This window comes from Thamnophis sirtalis, unplaced genomic scaffold, assembly GCF_051295495.1.
Source record: "Thamnophis sirtalis isolate CommonGarterSnake01/CBP01778 unplaced genomic scaffold, rThaSir2_p1.2 scaffold_1, whole genome shotgun sequence".
In the NCBI taxonomy this organism is placed as follows: domain Eukaryota; kingdom Metazoa; phylum Chordata; class Lepidosauria; order Squamata; family Natricidae; genus Thamnophis; species Thamnophis sirtalis.
In genome coordinates this window covers 145,482,577-145,502,427 of record NW_028261381.1, presented here as the reverse complement: position 1 = coordinate 145,502,427, position 19,851 = coordinate 145,482,577, and the positions used below count along the sequence as shown (strand labels likewise).

At 38.8% G+C, this 19,851-nt stretch overlaps 1 protein-coding gene across 1 annotated transcript in view; it reads right to left on the bottom strand.

The window, feature by feature from the left end:
• Positions 1–4,833: 4,833 nt before the first annotated feature.
• KIF26A (kinesin family member 26A) overlaps positions 4,834–19,851 on the bottom strand; it is a 94,298-nt gene continuing 79,280 nt past the window's right edge. The window contains exons 11-15 of the mRNA XM_087704752.1: positions 14,547–17,856; positions 8,718–8,908; positions 8,211–8,231; positions 7,135–7,285; positions 4,834–6,306 (exon numbers count right to left, since the gene is read on the bottom strand). Of these exons, the coding sequence (XP_087560878.1) occupies positions 6,128–6,306; positions 7,135–7,285; positions 8,211–8,231; positions 8,718–8,908; positions 14,547–17,856 (3,852 nt within the window). The 3' untranslated portion in view covers positions 4,834–6,127. The remainder of the gene's footprint in view (positions 6,307–7,134; positions 7,286–8,210; positions 8,232–8,717; positions 8,909–14,546; positions 17,857–19,851) is intronic.

Sequence of the window (19,851 nt, the reverse complement as noted above, 5' to 3'; positions counted from 1 at the left end):
TACAGCCCATTGTGGCAATTCAGCAAACAGTAGATTCATATTAAAAGAGCCATGCTCATTTACTCTAAATCTTATCCTTTGGGGTATGTTTGTAATACAACAGTCTTGTCCAAATGGGTCAATTAAAAGTAAATGCAGGCTGGATTATGATAAAGAAGACAGCGCCATGTAAATTAGATGATGATGATGATGATGATGATGATGATGATGATGATGATGACGACGACAACGATGATGACGGCAACTTTGTGGGTAAATGCACCTACACTCATCAGAGACTAAGGAAATGGTTCACAAGTGGAAAGTTTCTATCATTCTTGAAAGTTTGAGGAACAAAGAAAGTAGCTGGTATTAATGATGGAGAAGAAATCTGTAACTGATTTCTAGAGAAGAAGAAATGCATTATCTGCCATAATAGATTCTGCCATTGAACAGAATCTTCTGATGTTGGACTTTTTCACAAAAAAGCTATACATGAAAGATGAGGCCAGGAAAGAATGTATCATATGTACATATGATGTAAAGGTTAAAATGTATATAAGATGCACTTAAAAGATTGCCTTTGATTTGAAAAAAGAGAGAGAGAGACCATACTATGACAATAAGGAAATAGGGGCAGTTAAAAAAATTATTTGGAAATACATACATTAGAGGAAGCTATTTTCAAAATTCCAGGATGACAGTCAAAATGGAAACAAATATTTTTTTAAAAAAAAATCCATTAACCTCCTCACATCACTGATTATGAAAATAATTGAGAGGTGGCTGTAGAGATTTTCTATTCAGTAGTTCCCAGGAAATAGTACTAGAAGCAGGTAACCTCACTGCCACTCACTGGCTTCCACATTTGTTAATATCAGTATTTGTAATGGAATAGATTTTACAAACTTTGCTCTATTTGCATAAGAGATATGATAAAAAATCAAAACCATAAAAAAGTAAAATTAGAATATTTTGGACATGTGATGCAACACCCAGAAAAATACGGCATACTTCACTTAATCCTCCAGGGGAAAAAATTGAAGGCAAACAAGGTCCAAGCAGAAGAAAACATAATGACTTCAAAATCTAAGGAACTGGTTTGGACAAAACTCAGCAGCACTTTTTCATGTGGCTGTTGATAAAAATAGGATTGCCAACATGATCACCAACGTCCAATGACGGATATGGCACAAGAAGAAATAAAAAGTAAGATGGGGATCTTTAGAAAGCACCAATAGGGGCTTCCCCAATCTGATTTTAATCCAGAATTGTGGAATCCATCTCCCAGCATTGTAAGCAATGTTCGTTAGATGAGATGAAACCCACCCATACAGAGGACACCTAGTTGAGCAAAAGCTACCAAGGTGGTGATCCATCTGCAGTCAGCTCATGCAGTCTGATGGAAATTATTTCCCTTCCTCGATTTCCTGTCTGAAACTTCATTGTGACTTAAAGGCCAAAGAGATTGTATGTAGAATTCCAATTTCCTGCCCAGCTTCTATGTTTAATTTCTTTGACTGCTCTGAACCCCTGTGTGCAGGAAGAAGTGAATGTGGTGAGCCTACGCTTTCCCCAACTGTTTTTAAAATCATTTTTAAAAATCATTCACAAATATACTTTGTAACCACATTTTTCAATCATTGGCATCAATTTATTTGGTAGATGTTAAGGTTTTAAAGACAACTGCATAGCCCCAGTCTGGGTGCGGGTGATTTGTGCCTGAAAAAATCTTTTAAAAAGCAAAGAAATAGATGGAAAAATTATACTGTTGTGCGCCACCCAAAGTTGTCTTCAGTGAGATGAGAGGCTATATAAATGTGATTAATTAATAAATGCTTTCCAATCCACTCATCATAGACCTTCATCTGCAGCTAAAGATATTGCTACAATATAAATTGAACATACCATTTCTAGGTTGCCCTTTGCAAGCTCTTGAACAAGATTTTATTTCTACTATCCAGTGACAGAATCCTGCTTCCATCCCATGAAATTCTGGGATTGCATTGCATTTCCCCCCATCTGCTTAAGAGAGATCAGCCAATTGATCTACTTGTCTCAATTGTGGTCTTTTTTGCAACAAGAATTGATCCCTTTTAACTGATAGCTCGGTGCTTAATGATTTTGTAATTGAGGCTGTTTACCTTCTGAGTAATTGTTATTTCTTCAAATAAGTGTATGAATACGAAAGGACAAATAATTAGGATTTATAATTATAGATTGAGCTTTGTGCTAACTCTACAGAAAAGTACTGAAAATTTATACACATTTCATGCTGCAGCTGTTGTTGTTATTCTAAACTTTAGTTGATCAATGCATCTTTCCTTGAATTCAAAATGCCTCAACCTTGGCATTTTAAAGCACATGAATGCATTCTATTATTAAAATGGCTCTATCCTTTTGTTTTAGGGACATGGTGACTCAGTGGCTAAGACGCTGAGTTTGTTGATCAGAAAGGTCAGCAGTTCAGCGATTCAAATCCTTGTCCCAGCTTCTGCCAACATAGCAATTTGAAAGCATATTAAAATGCAAGTAGAAAAATAGGGACCACCTTGGTGGGAAGGTAACAGTGTTCCATGTGCCTTTGGCATTTAGACATACCAGCCACATGACCATAGAGACGTCTTTGGACAGTGATGGCTCTTCAGCTTTGAAACAGAGAGCTGTTGCACCACCCCCTAGAGTCAGGAACGACTAGCACATAGGTGCAAGGGGAACCTTTACCGTTACCCTTTTGTTTTATAGGATGGAATGGATACTGACCAATTCACGCTACAGGCAACCTTTGACTTATGACCCAAATGACTCCCCCAAATTTCTGTTGCTAGGCAAGGGAATTGATTTTTGCTCCATGTTATGATCTTTCTTACCACAGTTGTTAAGTAAATCATCTCAGCTGTTAAGTTAGTAACATTGTTGTTAAGTGAATCTGGCTTCCCCATTGACTTTGCTTGTCAGGTTGCAAAAGGTGATCCTGGGGCATAGCAGCTGTCATAAATACATGCCATTTGTCAAGAGTCTAAATTTTAATCATGTGACCATGGGGATGCTGCAAAGGTCATAAATCACTTTTTTATGCTGTTATAAGTTTAAACAATCACTAAACAAATGGTTGTAGATCAAAGACTACCTGTATTATATTCCTTGAATATAAAGGAATTTCTATTCCTTTACAGAAGAGTTATGCCAACAATGGTTCCCACAAAGTTATACTATACCTCCTCCTCCACAACCGACACCATCAATGGTTCCTCTTCCTATCGTTGGGCTGTATGGATTCAAAAACCCCTACTCATCCCTCCCTCCCTCTCCCTCCCTCTCCTAGAAAGAAGTCCCTTGAGGATGAGCACAAAAGCTCAAAGAATAAACCTCTGGTCCTGGTGACCAACCCAGATTGAATATTATTTAATATAAATCACAGAGATCCTAGATACTATGTATGTATTTTAATTCATATACAGTGAACTTTTTATTTTGACTTATTTGTATTCTGCCTTCATTATTTTTACAAACAAGTCCAGGCAGCGAACATATCCAACATACCTTCCTCCTCTTATTTTTCCCACAACAGCAGCAGCCTTGGGAAATGAATTGGGCTGAAAGAGAATGACTGATCCAAGGTCACCCAGCTGGCTTTCATAGCTAAGGGGGCACTAGAACTTCCACTTTCTACCCTGGTGTTTTGCCCTGGTTCGTTTAAGGATGGCAAGTAAAAGTATCCCATTCCCTACTGCTAGAGAAGACAAGAGTACTCATTAAAATTAAGAAAACAGGTAGCAATAGACAAATCTTTTTATTCACATGGAAAAGCTGAAGCAAGCCATTGTTGTATACATTTATACAAAGGATCTGGAGGGGAAACACAACCCCATACATAGTAAGATGATAGAAAATATGGTTCCTTATGAAATGTAGTCATTACATACACTATCAAACTTTTCCAAAAGTTATTTTGTTTGGCAACAGTTTATCAACAGTCTCCACTGGAAAGTGGCTTTATTTAAAAAGAATAGAAAGAAAGGGAGAAAGAGCACAAAATTCATGCAGCATGTCTAGAAACAATCCTGAGAGTTTGCCTTCCTTAGAAAAACTGTAAAAAGATATATTTTGTCTTTCAAAGTTCATAAAATGCAAATGCTATATTTATTGTTAAAACTATACAAAAATATGGACCTAACTTAATAATTACCCCCCTCCCCCAAGAAAACATTTGACCCCACTTCTGTGCGATTTTGGCTGTAAACAGAGGACTAGATCCAGTCTGGTCGTAGAATAAGTAGACCCACTAAAAGGAAATGAATTTATTTCAGTGGGTCTGCTCCTGTGACGAAGTCTGGAACCAACTCTTTTTTTCCTGCACTCAGAAGAGAGAAAAGCCACAGTGTAGTTAACAGACTTCATCAAGCTAGATTAAGGCAGGGGCTGGCAACTCAATACCCCACCATCCCTCCCCAATTCAACATGCCATTGGTCCAAGATTGAACAATGACCAGGCACCCCAGGCATGTTCAGTGGGACAGTAATTATGGTGGGAGGAGCTTTTTCAATGGTAAAAAAACCAAGATGGATATATTGGGGTAAGAGATTCCATGATGCCAACCCCTGGTTAAGGAATTCTAGGAAAGGGGGTTAGTTATGAATGCAGTTAATTATCAGAGTTAGGGCAAAACTACATAATACACATACTGTACATGTGTATAAAAGCTCTCATAGCTCTTTTCATCTAGTCAAAGAGATTGGAGGCCATTTTCAAAAGCAAAACCATGGTATGGTGCTTGACCCATATCCTACCTGGTAAATTGCTACCTCAAACACTCTTTCTAGCAGCTCTACAATAATGGAGTAAAGTGAAAAAGATTTCTCTCCCAAATTGGATTTGACTAGAAGTAGAAGCCACTGGATCTTTTATGCAATCATGTCTGTGCAATAACGTACAGGTTGACCTTTGTTACCAAGGCTTTCACTGCCTATCTCTTATGGCAGACCTACCAACAAATAATCACAGGCCATTCTGGGACTTTGTAATTTAGGAATGTTGCCCATGAAATTACCTAACTGGTTAACCTATTTATTAGAACTGCTGTCTGATAAAAGAAATTTCGGCCAATCAATTATTTGAGTTTGGCTTTTTACTAATCAATTAAATTGTAAATACATTTAAATGCACATAAATAAAAACAAAAGGTCTGAAGAGGAAAAAGTAATGTAACTTTTGTTTTTTAAAAAAAACACATGTACAGGTATTTTGCAATAAGCACCACCTGGAACAGACATATCTATGTAAGTAGCAGAGAGAACAGGGAATGCTACAGTATGCCACATGCTGTCCTCAGCTTTTCCTTGTATTAAAAATAAGTTTAAACAAAGGTTTTAAAATCTGCTGCTCAGTTAATCAGGAGGCACCTTTTTAATCAAACGTATGGTGTTTTCATTGACAAATGTAACAGATCAGTCTATCAAACATTTCAGCCCTAATATTTGTATAGAAAAACATGGAAAAAGCATGTTCGTCATGTTCTGAAAAAGAGTATCAAAACTGAATACAAAGCAAGTGTTGCAAAATGTCATTATATACCTTTCCAATAGATAATGTTCATAAAAATATATCAAATCCTAAACCATGAAAAAGCAATTACAATATAATTTTTTGTTGTTCTGCTACATAAACCAGCTTTTCCGTGAAGCAAGGAGGCAAATTCAGGTATGAAAACATAATTATTGCTTTTGCTACAATTTTTGTTTTGTTTTTACATATAGTCATAAATTACACTATACAGTAGAAAATATTTCATAGGAATACATTTTATGATTTGTTTTGATTTGCTGGTTTCAGTTCTAACAACAAATAGAAAATTAAGAAAACAAGTCACAAATGAATGGTAAAGGCACTTCGCTTTTCAAACAGTTCTCGGCATATTTTTTTTCTGCTTTTCTCTTTTAGAAATTATGGTAAGCTTTGTACAATTCATAGATTGTTGAGGCACCATAAAGGTTTAGAACATTCCAATTCCTTGACAGTTTCTGGTTTCCACAACATTCCTTGTCGCAATAAATTCTCACACGTCCACCATCACTTTCCAATACACCTATTTTTCTTCCTTCCTTTGAAAGTTTGGTTCCACTGCCTTAAATCCCTTCACAAATGTTTTCAAACTTCCACTTCTTGTGCTCCATCCTGGATGTCATTAATCACTCCAATATCAAAGCAGGTGACTATCATAACACGCGACTTGCACAGATTTACACATTGCTCTAGTTCACTCGTCACTTGTTCTAATGCCTCCAGATAATCTTGAGATTCCTTATCGAGATCAGGATCAACCTCAACTAGTAGCATAAAAAACAAACAGAAGGTGTTTAATATCCAAACAAGTTTCTAGAAATAATAATGTAATAATCTTAAACAAGCATTATGCATTAAGGATTTCTAAGAAAGGAGATTCCAAGAGGATCTAATTGACCTAGTGGGATTCCAAAGGAACTTGGGGTTCCTAAATCTGTTGCACAGTTCAGTCAAGATCTTAGCTACTGTTTGGAATAATTTTATGCCCTTTCCATGGTCCAAGGAGATAGATATATATCCCTTTCCAAAAAACTGATTGAATTTCAGCATAAATTTGAGATGGGATTTTTATCCATAGTGGGCCTGGCTGCAGAGGTAACAATTACATTTTACTAATGAATTAATGGAAAGGGGAAATAATCAGAGAGGCTGATGGTACACTAAACATGGACTTGTCAATAAAAAAAATGTTTTTCCTGAATCAAATGCTGATATTTTTGCTAACCTCTTTTTTTAAAAAAAAAACACTTTTAATGTTTTTTTAATGTTATCTTTTAAATTTTGTTGAATTTAAATCTAAAATAAATACATTTAATTCATTTAAATGTTTTACTTTAGTTTTATGTTAACTTTGCTCTGCCACCATATTTTAAAAGAGTTCCATGTTTTAAAATTGAATTAACATGAAGCTAGGACATAGGGAGTACAAGGATGAATTATGAAAAGAGACCGAGGCAGTTAATATCTATCCCTATAGCTCCTTAACAATTCTGGATCAAAACACTGCATTAAAATATTCAGGTTGTAGTACCATTCTTCATAATTTTCTGTCAATCAAGCACTTTCGCTATTAGCACTAAATAAATACTTACATTCTCCTTTCCACTTGCTTGGATCCAACATCAGCCTGCACTTTGTTTCTTCCAATTCCTCTTTCAACAACTCATGCTTTGCTTTCATTTCTCTAATCCGTTGGTGACGTCTCTCTAGGATTTTCAGCTTTGTATTAAAATATATCAAGCCCTTTAGGGGGACAAAAATTACTCATCTGTAACTCTTTGCTGGCCATCTGCTTGCTTCTCCCTATTTCCCAAAAGTCTACAGTCCACACCATTCAACTTCAACTACTCACATGAAGCTTCAGCAAGAAATATTAAACATTAGCTAAGTTCTCTCCCATCCTATCTTTGCTGAAAGTGAACTTTCATGGGTGCTAATCTAATAAAGCAATCTTCTACAAGCACTTAGGGCACTTATTGCCATTCTAAGTTAATGTGCTCCTTTACAATACTCTTAAATTACAACCATATGTACAGAAATTATTTTTCCCCACTGTGGAATGAGAAAATATAACTCCTTTAGAAAAAAATAAACTTTCAAAATCCCAATTCTATGTGCAGGTGGGATGCTTAATCATGCCCCATCTGGTTTGCTCCATAACCCATGCTACAGTTGTCTTGCTTCATTTTAAACATGGTTTGAAAGTGGATGGGTGGAGGGATTGCAGAGTAAAAGTAGAGGAGAGAAAACAAAGCCTCTACTCCCATTTTAGTTGTCTGATGTTTAAGCTTTCAGGATAACAAAAACAAACTATATATAAAGCTGAAATAATGGTGCCAATAAAATTCAAATATAATCAAAATTTTAAAAAGCAGAAAAACACAATTTACAATAATGGATACTATAACCCTAGAAACAATATATAATAAAAGATCTGAGACTGATTGTGGAGTTATCAATTAACATAAAAATGCATACGTGTAGCATTTCGGTGAGAAGTTATTTTACAAATTCCTCAACTGACTTAGGATCTCCTCCATTGGCCTGAGGGTTCTGCATTGAAACCATCCCCAATTGTGTGCACACAACACAACTAATTGAAAATTTTATGTTTGCCACAAAATAACTAGCTCTGAAGAGATAAATAAGATGGAAATACATCACTTACCTTTTCAACATCCTGGAAAGGCTGTTGTAAATGAAATAAAAGAAGCAGTTATTTTAAACAGGTAGCAAACTAATGATTGTAATTCCTGTTACCTATCAGAATTAACTGGATTGTTTTGCCAATTACAAATAAATTAAACTCACAACATCTTGAACTTAACAGAATTCTAAATGCTATGTTGTGCCATTTACATAAAGAGTTAATGACCCTTTAGTGAAAGGAGACCCATAAAGTTTCATCAGGCAGGCAATTATTATAAAGCCTACTCATAATGTATTAATTGATATTCTCCACTCACTCCATCAACTACATTAAACACAATTAATGGTAGACCAAATTATTTTCAATGGGAAAGACACCCCAAAATATGAACTATTTAAAAATGGCTTATGATATTGATTTAATTACAAACTGTTCTTCTGCTTGTGTATTAGATTTTAAGCTACAATCTTGGCTCACGGATTGTGAAATTTATATTGTCCACTTTGTTGTAAAATATATCCTGACCTCACTTTCCTCTTGTCGATGTCGCTGTAATCGTTCCACATCATCAATCTCATAAACTTTTATTTCAAATGGCTCTTTCAAAGTCCCTGGTAAAGGGGGAAGATCAACCCACTGGCCAGCCACATTCTGCTTTCTGCCCAGCGATGTAGAATCAGGAAGAGGGGCTGGAATCAGTCGACGGCGCTGGAAGCCTGAGATTTAAAAAAAAAAAGTGTCCTTGTATCTTTGCCTCCTAAAAAAATCCATGAACATTCTAACCCAGACAATACTTAAAATACATATATATATACAGCCACAGACATTTTGCTATAATAATTACATTATGTGTCTAGTGAAATTCTGTCCCACGGCTATATAATCAAGAAGCATAATTGTAGCTGAAACTAAACAGTTCACACTAGATTTTTATGCCTACAAATATCAGTTGATCAAAACTCCTTTCTTTTTCTCTCCTTAATTTTGTGATGCTTTAACATACAAAGTTCTATGGGTTTCCATCGCAAAATGATTGGCAATCAAACGTAGCCCAATAGGATTCAGGAAACATGACACCACAATAAGGTAAAAGATGTGGTTGTGAAGCAAAAAAAATCAGCCATAAAGCAAAAAAGCATGTGACCAAACTCATTTACAATTGCAGCCTTGATTGCTATTGTTAAAGGACTGTTCAGGTTGTTAAGCAAAAATCTCATCCAACCATGATTTCCAGCTTCCAACTGGTCTCCCCATTGAGTTTGCTTGTGAGAAGCTGGCAGGGAAGGTGGGCGATCATGATCACATGACTCTAGGGAAACGGCAATACCAGAACTCTGAGGCCTCATCCTAAGTGCTCTTCATTTAACCTTTGAACTGAACAAATGGTCATAAATCAAGGATCCCCTATAATCCATGTGGCTCACAAAACAACAAATCCAAACACTGACATTCAATTGTACTAGACTCCAGCCTCTCCCTATTCCAGCACTTTTGGGAAGAGCCAGTTCTTCAAGGGCTTTGAAAAAGCTAATAAAATGGGGGCCTGCCAAATCTCAAGAGGAAGAGTTCCACAGGGTCAGATGTGCCACAGAAAAGGTGTGCTTTCTAGGTGCCATTTACAGTACGTCAAGAGACCTAGAGCATACACACATCCTATTAGACTAGTAAAAGTGACAGATATGCTCCAGAAATGGCAGTGCCACAGATAAACTGGGTCCATGCCATCCAGAGATTTTAATCTGATAACAAGCACCTTGAATTGCTTCAATTTCAGTTTCAGGAAACTGAAATTTCTTTCATTACAGATCACACACCTGTGATGTAATATGGGCAAATCATAGAATGCTGTGCTGCTGTATTCTGAGCCTCTAAAAATATCTGGATGGTCCCCAAAAGCACATCAATATAGAGGGCATTGCAGTAACCCAACTGGGAAGTACCAGAGCATGAGTGACTGAGCAAGGCCTCCTGGTCCATGAATGGGCACAATAGGCACACAAGACAAAGCTGCATGAAGGTTTGCTCCTTCAGCAGGAAATGTGAGCTTAGGAGAACCCAAAGTTCCATGCAAGCTCTATTTGGGAGAGTGCCTCCCTGGCCAGAGTAAAGATGATACATCACCAGAACCAGGAGACTGAAAATTCAGAGCCACTCCATCTTGCTAGGGTTGAGTCAGAGTTGGCTCTGCCCCATCTGAATCCCTGCAGCCTCTAAGCCAGTCTCAAGACAGCGCTGCTTGGTTGGCCAGAGGTAGGGATGTGTAAATGTGTATGCTGATGATACCACACCTCATGCCACTAGATGACCTCTGCCAGAGGCCTTGTGTAAATGTAGAAAAATAGGGCAAGGGATTCAAAACCTGAATCTCAAGACCTGAGATTCAAGACTATTGCAGCGTCCTAGAATTCAATCTCTCCCTCCCACCAACACCAACTAAAAGTAGCCACAGGGAAAGGGAAAGAACCACTATAAATATCCCACTTCCATAGCTGGTCCAGAAGAAAACCAAAAATTTAGTGTGTTTAACAGGTCTAGTAGGGGTAGGATAGATGCATCTGTCCCCTCCCCAATCCCAAGACCTCATCCATAAGCATGTCTCAAAGCGAAACCTTGACTAAAAAGGGGACAAATACATTTCATCCAGGGCTATCTGAAGCTGAGTAGCTACAACCCTTTAACAACCTCCCTAAAAAAGGAAAGTTGGAGACTGTACAGTTAGATCCAAAGTCCCCTCTTAAAAGGGAAGTATACCATTACCCCCCTCAAGGTGAGTGACACACACCATCCTTAGTGAGTTATTAATCACAACTTTGAGTCAACCACATAGCAACTCTGATATATCTTATCCAACCCGGATGGCATAGGTCCATAATAATGTAATAGAATTTAAGCCCTGAGGACACTTCCATGGAAACAACCAGCTTAAACTCATCTGAGCAACAGGCCCTTAGGCTTCTTGGGCAAATTGAGAAAATGGGTGAAGTCTGTAATTGTTAAGTTCATTGCATGAACACAATTTTGAGTCTTTACAATGCTATATTTTTATTTCATTTGGTAGAGAGAGCCCTCTTTAGTGATCACACATTCAGTGATCATTCAAAGCTTTGACTTCTCTGAAAAAGGAGATCTACAACCATCTTCGAAGCTGCAACCATTCCATATCCCCATGGTCACATGATCACAATTAAGGCATTTGGCACCCAGCATCAAATTATGACTGTCACAATGTCCTATGGTCACATGATCACCATTTGCAACCTGCACTGCTGGCTTATGTTAAGCAAAGCAATGGAGAAGTCAGCAGGAAGTCACAAGATACAGTCACATGACAATGCGCTTAACTGTGCAGAAATCACGGAACAATTGCAACTGGAACTGCTGTCATAAATCAGTGCAGTCATGATTTTTTGCTTTATGATCATTTATCCATACCCTAAGGCTATGCTAGCTTCAAAAAAAATGTTCATTAGCATATACAATTGTACTGATTTACTTGGAATTAAGCCCAACTGAATTCAGACATACTTTTCAATAGGAATATACCATTCATTTTCTTTCTCCCCAAATCTAGAACATTTGACTAAATTAGGAGCAAAGCAACTAAACACTCCAAAAGGTAAACTGTCATTTATCAGCAGAGGACTATTCAAATTGAGAAAAGAACTGTGTGTCATTTTAAAAAGAAATGCCTTATAAAGCATTTCCTGGGGCAAAACCAAATACAAATCCATCAGCCATAATACTCTTTCAATATGTGGGCAACTTTACACAGCTGTTAATATTGATTTGCAGGAGAGACTTAGGAAGCTGATGTGCTGTGAAAAGAGAACAGCTGAAAAGGCTGAAATTGGGTCTTTAAAACAATAGGTCACACAGTAAAATAAACTGGTTACCACAGCTCTATATATTTGTATATATAGATCCTAGACCTGTGAGGAAATGGTACCCAAATATCATCTATGGCTTTTAAATTGGGACTGTATCCCTAATGGATAAGTCACGGCAATGAATTTTAAGGTTCTCCTACCAGGGATGGTAGATTTCAGACTTATATTTTAAAAAGTGGTGTTTTTCCTCTGACATTTGTGACAGCAGTTTAACAATATTCACAGGACTTTTCATTTGATAGTCTAAGTTTTGTTTATTTCTCCCAGGATTAATACAGAATCCTTTAGGGTAAAGAGATGTCACATTGGCAAATGAACATTCCATGCCATCTTGATGGAGAATTCTATGCAGAGTTAATAAGCCTGAGACTTCAGTAAGTTGGGAAAATTTTTAAAGCTCTAGATCAGGGGTGTCAAATGCAAGGCCCGGAGGCTGGATCCAGCCCATGGGGTGTTTAGATCGGGCCCATAGGGCTGCCCTGGAAATAGTGAAGGACTGGCCCGCAGTGCTTCAGCCAGTGAAAACAGAACTTGCAAGGGCTGCATGCAGCCCTCCTAAGTTCTGTTTTCGCTGGCAGAGGGTTGCAGGAGGCCGTTGCAGCCAAAAACAGAGCTTGGGAACCTGTTTTTGCTGGCAGAATGCTCAGGCCACCACAGACACCCCCCTAACACAAGTGACATGCTAGTCATGCCCATTCTGGCCACGCCCACCCCTGAAGTCCAACACAACCCTGATGTGGCCCTCAATGAAATTGAATTTGACACCCCTGGTCTAGATACTCAAGAAAAGTCTAGCTGCTGAAGAGAACAAAACCTCTGGGAACTCTGCTCTTTCTTAGATCTTGCCTAAGAAGGGAAGCCGAGGTGGCGCAGTAGTTAGGGTGCAGTACTGCAGGGCACTTCAGCTGACTGTTAGCTGCAGTTCGGCGGTTCTAATCTCACCGGCTCAAGGTTGACTCAGCCTTCCATCCTTCCGAGGTGGGTAAAATGAGGACCCAGACTGTGGGGGCGATATGCTGACTCTGTAAACCGCTTAGAGAGGGCTGAAAGCCCTATGAAGCGGTATATAAGTCTAACTGCTATTGCTATTGCTATTGCTAAGCTGAGCTATTGTATAGGCAGGCAGCTACTCTGGTCTCCTCTTTTTCCTAAAGTTTAGGAAACTAAACTATATTATTCCCAGTAGCTAGAATTGTCAGTTGATTCTTCTCTTTCTTCCTCCCTACCACTTTCTTTTCTCAAACTTAAGAGAAATCAATTTTTTAAAAGTTGAAGGACATGATAATAAGCTCTTCAGTGAAAAGGCACTTTTTCTGGAATTATTATGCTGATTGGTGAATCTCCAATCTATTTCTAATTTCAGTTGATTCTTAGCTTTATAGATTATTAGTTCCATTAATCAGACATTTTAGCACACTTTTTCCAAATTCCTTTATGTGCTCATAATTTTCATTTGGGAACCTGTCAATCAGAGTTTTGTATGAGTATCTGCTAGAATTATACAATAACACCTTCAAATAAACATATCTTTTCAAAACCTGGTTGAGACTCTTTTTGTATTCTGTGGGTTGTGTTGTCTTCTGTGGGTTATGGTAATCTGGTAGCCCATGATGGCAGTTGGCTTAACTGAGCTAAATATAGACTAGACAAAGCCATCCATGCCATATTCAACACATCCATTCACAATCCTTTTTATTATCATACATCAACATGCCCTTATTCATACTCTTCATGAGCATTGTGTCTGTGTGTGTATAAACAGATACATACATACACATATACACAACTGTCCATCTTGCTTCATACCCTGTTCATTTGCAGCTATTCAGATGAATCTAACATCAGATAATATAATATTTATGGATAAGATGGGAGCTATTATAACATTAGACAGTATCTATTTTAAAGTAACTGCCTGGTCTTTTTCATGGAAACTTCCCCAAAAGTACTAGAATAAAGAATTACATGGGAAGGTTGAGAAATTGGATTCTTTTTTACCTCTTCTTCAGGGAAACATAAGCTGCCCTTGAAAACTTCAACCTCTCCCATGTAATTTGTATGAAACAGAGTAAAATCTGCTAGCATCCCCATGGAGCAGCAGTCACACCTGTCCCATAATAAAACAACTGGTTCCAAATAGCCATTACTAGTTAACATGTATTTAGGGAGTTCAGTGACAGAATTTATTAATCAAAAATGTAGTATTGAGGATCTGCCTCTTTCATTAAGCCATGCAGATTGATCATTTGCCTCTTAGGCTAAAGCTCAGGTGCTACTTACAAATTAAAAATCTGTCAGGTCTGAACATGCCTTCAGTTTCAAGGACTACTATGATGGCATTTTCTCAACTACCTTATTCACTAATTTAAGATTGTGGTATTCATGGTTTAAGGTTGTGATAGACCTGCTGCAGACACAAATCAACAGAAATTCTAAGACCAGGTTTTTGTAGTTATTGTATTTTTACCTGCTGATCTTTTCTTTGGGGATTTCAAACTTCTCATGCGACTTGGTGATGACATCCCACTTTCGCTCATGGAATCATGCGCTGAAGAAGCACTGCCGGTGGCTTCGCTGTCACGGATCATGCTTTCATAGCCACTGCTGCCACCACTGTGGTAAAAAAGAGCTGTCCTACCCATTGCAGGTGGTAGTTCCCCACTTAAGACACTACTGTTATCACTCCCGTGCCCACTGCTGTAGCGCTGAGGTCTCCTTGGTGCAGTTATCTTACTGTATGGAGATGGCAGCATCTGGACCTGTGACTTCTCGTCACTTAGATTTATTCCACTGTCATTGCCACTATCGGAGTCTGTCGAACCCCGGAAATGGCTCATCTTGCCTGAGCTTCCTGAGGCTAGCTCATTCACACGACTATTGGCCGCCCTAATGGCCTGCTTAGTTCCCATAATTGTTCCTCGGCCAGGTTTATTATTCGTGCCTTGCGTGGACTTTGGAGCTGTTTTCCCACTCAAAGGAATGCTAGAGTTCTTCCCAGCAGACTGAGCCAAAGACTTCACAGAGGAGCTCAGAGACTTGGATCCACTCGCTGAAAGGCTACGGCTCTTATTCCCACCAATCGCAGTTTTCTGACTGGTAGCACTTTTCATCTGACTATTTTTGCAAGATACAGACATGGAGCATGATGGAGGAGAGGTCAGGCCAGAAGTATCAGGAGGAACTCCCAGTCTGGGGACTAGCCGGCCATTCCTGCCATTGCTAAGGCTGCCACCACCATTTTCCTTATTCAGATTAGTTTTTCCTCCCACAGATAGCAAGCTATCACATCTCTCAAGGGATGTGTGGCTCCCATAACGATGGACACCTTCACTTTTTGATGCCTTGGCCTTTAAACTTGAAGTTGCTTTTGGCAAGGAATGGTCTCCTCGGACGCTATATTTGCTACTGGCATTTTCAGCAGTACATAACCCAGTTCTCAGTCGTGAATCAATCTCATCATCATGTTTGACTGCAGCAGCCCTACTAGCTTCTAATCCTACAGCTTTGGCCCCTCCGTTTTTTTGCTCAAGGCTGGATTTACGAACGGGAGGTGCTGGAGGTATTATGCCATTTGACCTGGGTAACATACTCATCTTTTGCTGTGCATTCTTCTTTTTCAGGCTCCCAATGGCAAAAGCAGCCTCAGAATTCCCTCTGTGCATACCTTCTGTAAAAGCACCACTGCTGTGTGACACAGGAACTACTCCTAGTGTGGTGGCTCCTCTTTTAAGCTGTGGAATTTTAGGGAAAGCTTCAGATTTTTTAGCAACTCCACTAGAAGACTTGCAGCTCATTTCACAACCGTCTACCACCCTTTGTGAACAGGCAAGTAATGTCTGGGATTTTAAAGCTTTAGTTGTGCTACCAAATTGTTGGGTAGATCTTGGTGGCTGCTTCTGTGTACAAAATGCCTGAGAATTTGAAGGTAACATATCTGTGGTATTAGTTTCCAGACGATTGTCTGTGCGAACCAACCAGGGATCGTCAAACATCACATGTGGCTTTTGCAGTTCTTTATCACATAGAGTATTATTATGAGTCAGAGATGAGGTAGCTTTTGTTCTTCGGGGAAGACTGGAGTGTATAGTTTCAATCACTGGAGTGTTTTGAGAATTAGAAAGCTTAACTTTTGTGGCCTGATCAGTGATGCAAAGAGTACTTCCAATCTGACACACTTTGGTTAAGTCATAGTTTTGAAGGCTTCTATTGACTCCTGAGGCTGTTTTGCTTGAATTCATGCTCTCGCTCTCCAATTCTGAAAAGCAAAAGCCGCTATCATTCAAGGTAGTTTTCAAGGGAGCAGAGATATTAGGAGAACCCAAAGTTAAAGGTTCCTCAGACTTGTGATAGCCATACAAGGGTTGCATAAGAAAACCATCACTGGGATGGGCTCCTTCACTTCCAATTGTACAGATACTGACTTCACTTAGCCATGAGCTGATCGAGGAACGTCTGCTGCTACTAGTGAAGGGTTCTTCAGAAAATGGTACAACAATATCAATGTTGACACCTGTTGTACTTGCCTGAGAGGTATAAGCATCAAACTCATCATTTATACTGCTGATGATACTAACTGGCCTAGAACCAGAGGCAAGAGCCTGAAGAGAGCAGTCACTGTTAAAGCTGATGATGCTAGAGGGTCTTCCATTGTCCATAATACCACTGATAGATAACTCCTCAACCACTGTAAAGACAAGCTCATCTTCACCATTGAGTTCCACAGGCTTCTGCAAAGTCACTGTTGTTGTCAGTATATCCCTGTCAAAGCACGGGCCTCGGAAAGATGATCGAAATCTATGTACTTCAATACCATCTGCCTGCTGTTCTGGGTCATTAGCTATGGTGTTATGTTCAGTTTCACTAGCCCCTTGTTTACTCATTCCCACAGGTGGGGTCCTGATGGAATTGTTGTGATCCACCTTTAGATAAGCTTGTTTGCTTGTCACTAGACATCCCTGCTGCTGAGGTGGTGGAGGAGCAGGGCTAGGCAACGGTCTCTTCATATAAGAAGTTTTTTCTTTCACAACCATTTCAGCATCAGCTTGACTTGATTCATGAGTCTTAGCACAATGACTTGTTGATACTTGACAGGAATCAGCCACTACTTCGTTATTCCCACTGAAATCTACTCTCTTGCTTTCAGGTTTTGATTGCAATTTGGCATGTTCTGTGTTTAAAGGAGATGCCTTCTTTTCAGGGCAAGTGATGTTGTGCTGGAAATAAATGCTTTGTCCCTTTTTTGGAGTTCCTGTTTCTTGTGAAAATGGTTTTTTAAAGCCTCCAATAGGAGAAGATGGTTTGGATTTAGATTGCCCATTTTCTGTAGGCATGGGTACTGTGCTATTGGAAGCTAAAGCAGCAATCTCTCCAACAGGAAACTTGACAGGTTCCTCACTTCCATCAATACACTCCAATCTTTCCTGCAATTCTGCAAAGGTGTTACACTTAAAGTGATCTTTGTCAGAGCTTTTTGGAAGACCACAATTGTCCTTGCTTCTTTTTTTGTTCAAAGAAGGGATTATGGGGACAAATTCTGGAGGGCCTTCATTATCTGTCAGCTCTCTGTCTGACAAAGCAGTACCATTGGAACCTACATAGATAACAGTGTCACAGGACTGCTCACTGCTTGAGGAATAATCATGTTCACTAGAAAGATTCAATACAGGAATGTCAGGATCGAGAGCTATAGTCCTTGGATGAAATGGTCTGAGATGAGGAGGTCGTCGTACGTGGCCTTCTTCGCAAGAACTTTCTCCTCCAGATGAGCTGGATGCATACTGCTGATTGTAAAAACATAAATAGGAGAGAAGGATTTTTAATATTAAATGTATTCACAAGAGGACAAATTATGAGTCACTTTTTCATGTCCTACAGAATAGTTTTTGATATCTATTGGAATCATTCCAACAAAAGGCACTTATGATACATTTTAGTGGTAACTTCCAATTTTCAAAAGGCAAAAAAAATAAATAAAAAATTATTTATTTATTTATTTGGTTTATTTGTATGCCGCCCTTCTCCAGGAGGGACTCAGGGCGGCGAACAACTCAAAGGGGAAAGGGAACATAAACAACAGTACACATAATTAAAATACACAAAAATCACACAGCCATACCAGTCGAGAGGGGAGGGGAAACTCCTCCCCAAAGAATGATGTGGCAATTAAATGGCACAATCACCATGAAGGAAAACTGATTGAATGGCCAAGTATGCAATATTTTGCATTGGATGATAGGTTTTCATATAGTATGATTGCTTTAATGAGTACAATATCTTGGCTTCAGTCCACATTTCACAATATGACTGTATTGTCATATGATCAGAAATATCTGAAGCCGATGTGCAATTCATTCCAGCAATGAGAGACTACAATTAGATTCAGACTACAGGCAATCCCCATTTCCCAATCACAAGTGGAGTGCGAAGCAATGCAGTCAGAAAGTGAAATATCATATGATTGTGCTCAACTTATGATATCATTTCTGACTGCTGTTAAGTGAATCAACACAATGCTGATTAACTGCAACGTCATGTGTTTGTGACTTACAACTTATTGCTGGCTTTCCCATTGACTTTGTTGGAAGCCAGATATGAATGTCACAAATGATGGTCATATGACCACAGGATGCTGTGATTGTAAATACTGTTGGTTGTCAAGTGATAAAATCATGATCACATGACTACAGGGACACTGTGACAGCCACAACTTTGAGGCCAGGTTACAAGTCTCTTTTTTCAATGCTACCATATCTCAGAATGGCCATTGAGCAAACTCTTGTAAGCAAGGAGAAACTGTATTGTGCAAACCAAGCCATTAATATTGGATTTCAGAAATCATATATACATGGCTTAATACCCTAAGCCAATTTCAGAACAATGCATTCACTCTCGTAGAAAAAAACTCAGAGAGACAGATAATAAAGGGAAATAGTTTAGTTACTGAATGTTGAATATTTAGTCATTATTCCAAATGATCCTTAGCAATGAATCAAAATATGAGTCAAACTTAAAACTTGAATTGGCCTGTATTCCAAATACTAAATAAGGTCTGAAAAATATCATGTAATTAGGTCAGGACGGGGCAATCATCAGCTGTTAGTTGAAATGCATATCACTGTCCAGAAGTCAATGCAGATATTACTTACTTCCTGCTATTATCGATATCTGAATATTTGGTGTGAAGAATTTTACTGAACTTGATAAAACTGGTTCTTTTAGTATGATTGTACATCATTCATCAGTTTGTACCAGCCGGAAATGGGAACTCCAATAATAGTGACTTGCTCAAATTAAATCACCATTATCTCCTAATTATCTGATTTGCTTCTCTGTTCCTACCTTTCAAGAACTGACCTTAGGGCTGCATCTAATGAAATAGTCCAAACTAGCTTCTCCAATTTATTATACTTTAAAATAACAATTTGAGCTGCATCATAGCAAATAATAAAGATAATGATTAATGAACGTTTATGATAATATTATCTCTGATACAAGGGTGGGATTCAGCCAGTTAGAACCGGTTTGGGCAAGCCGGATGTTAATTTCAATCTGGTTTGCTGATCCAGTAGTTGCAAGGACTGGCTGAACCAGCCCATCCCTCCCCACACATCCCAGGAGTCTCCACGCAGCCCATTTTGAATGCCAGGGAAGTGGAGGCTCTGGGAGGGTAAAAAAATGGGCCTATCGGAAGTACCAGAAGTCCAGAAACGGGCCCGTTTCTGGCCTCCAGACCCTCGGTGAGGCCATTTTCACCCTCCCGGAGGCTCGAGGAA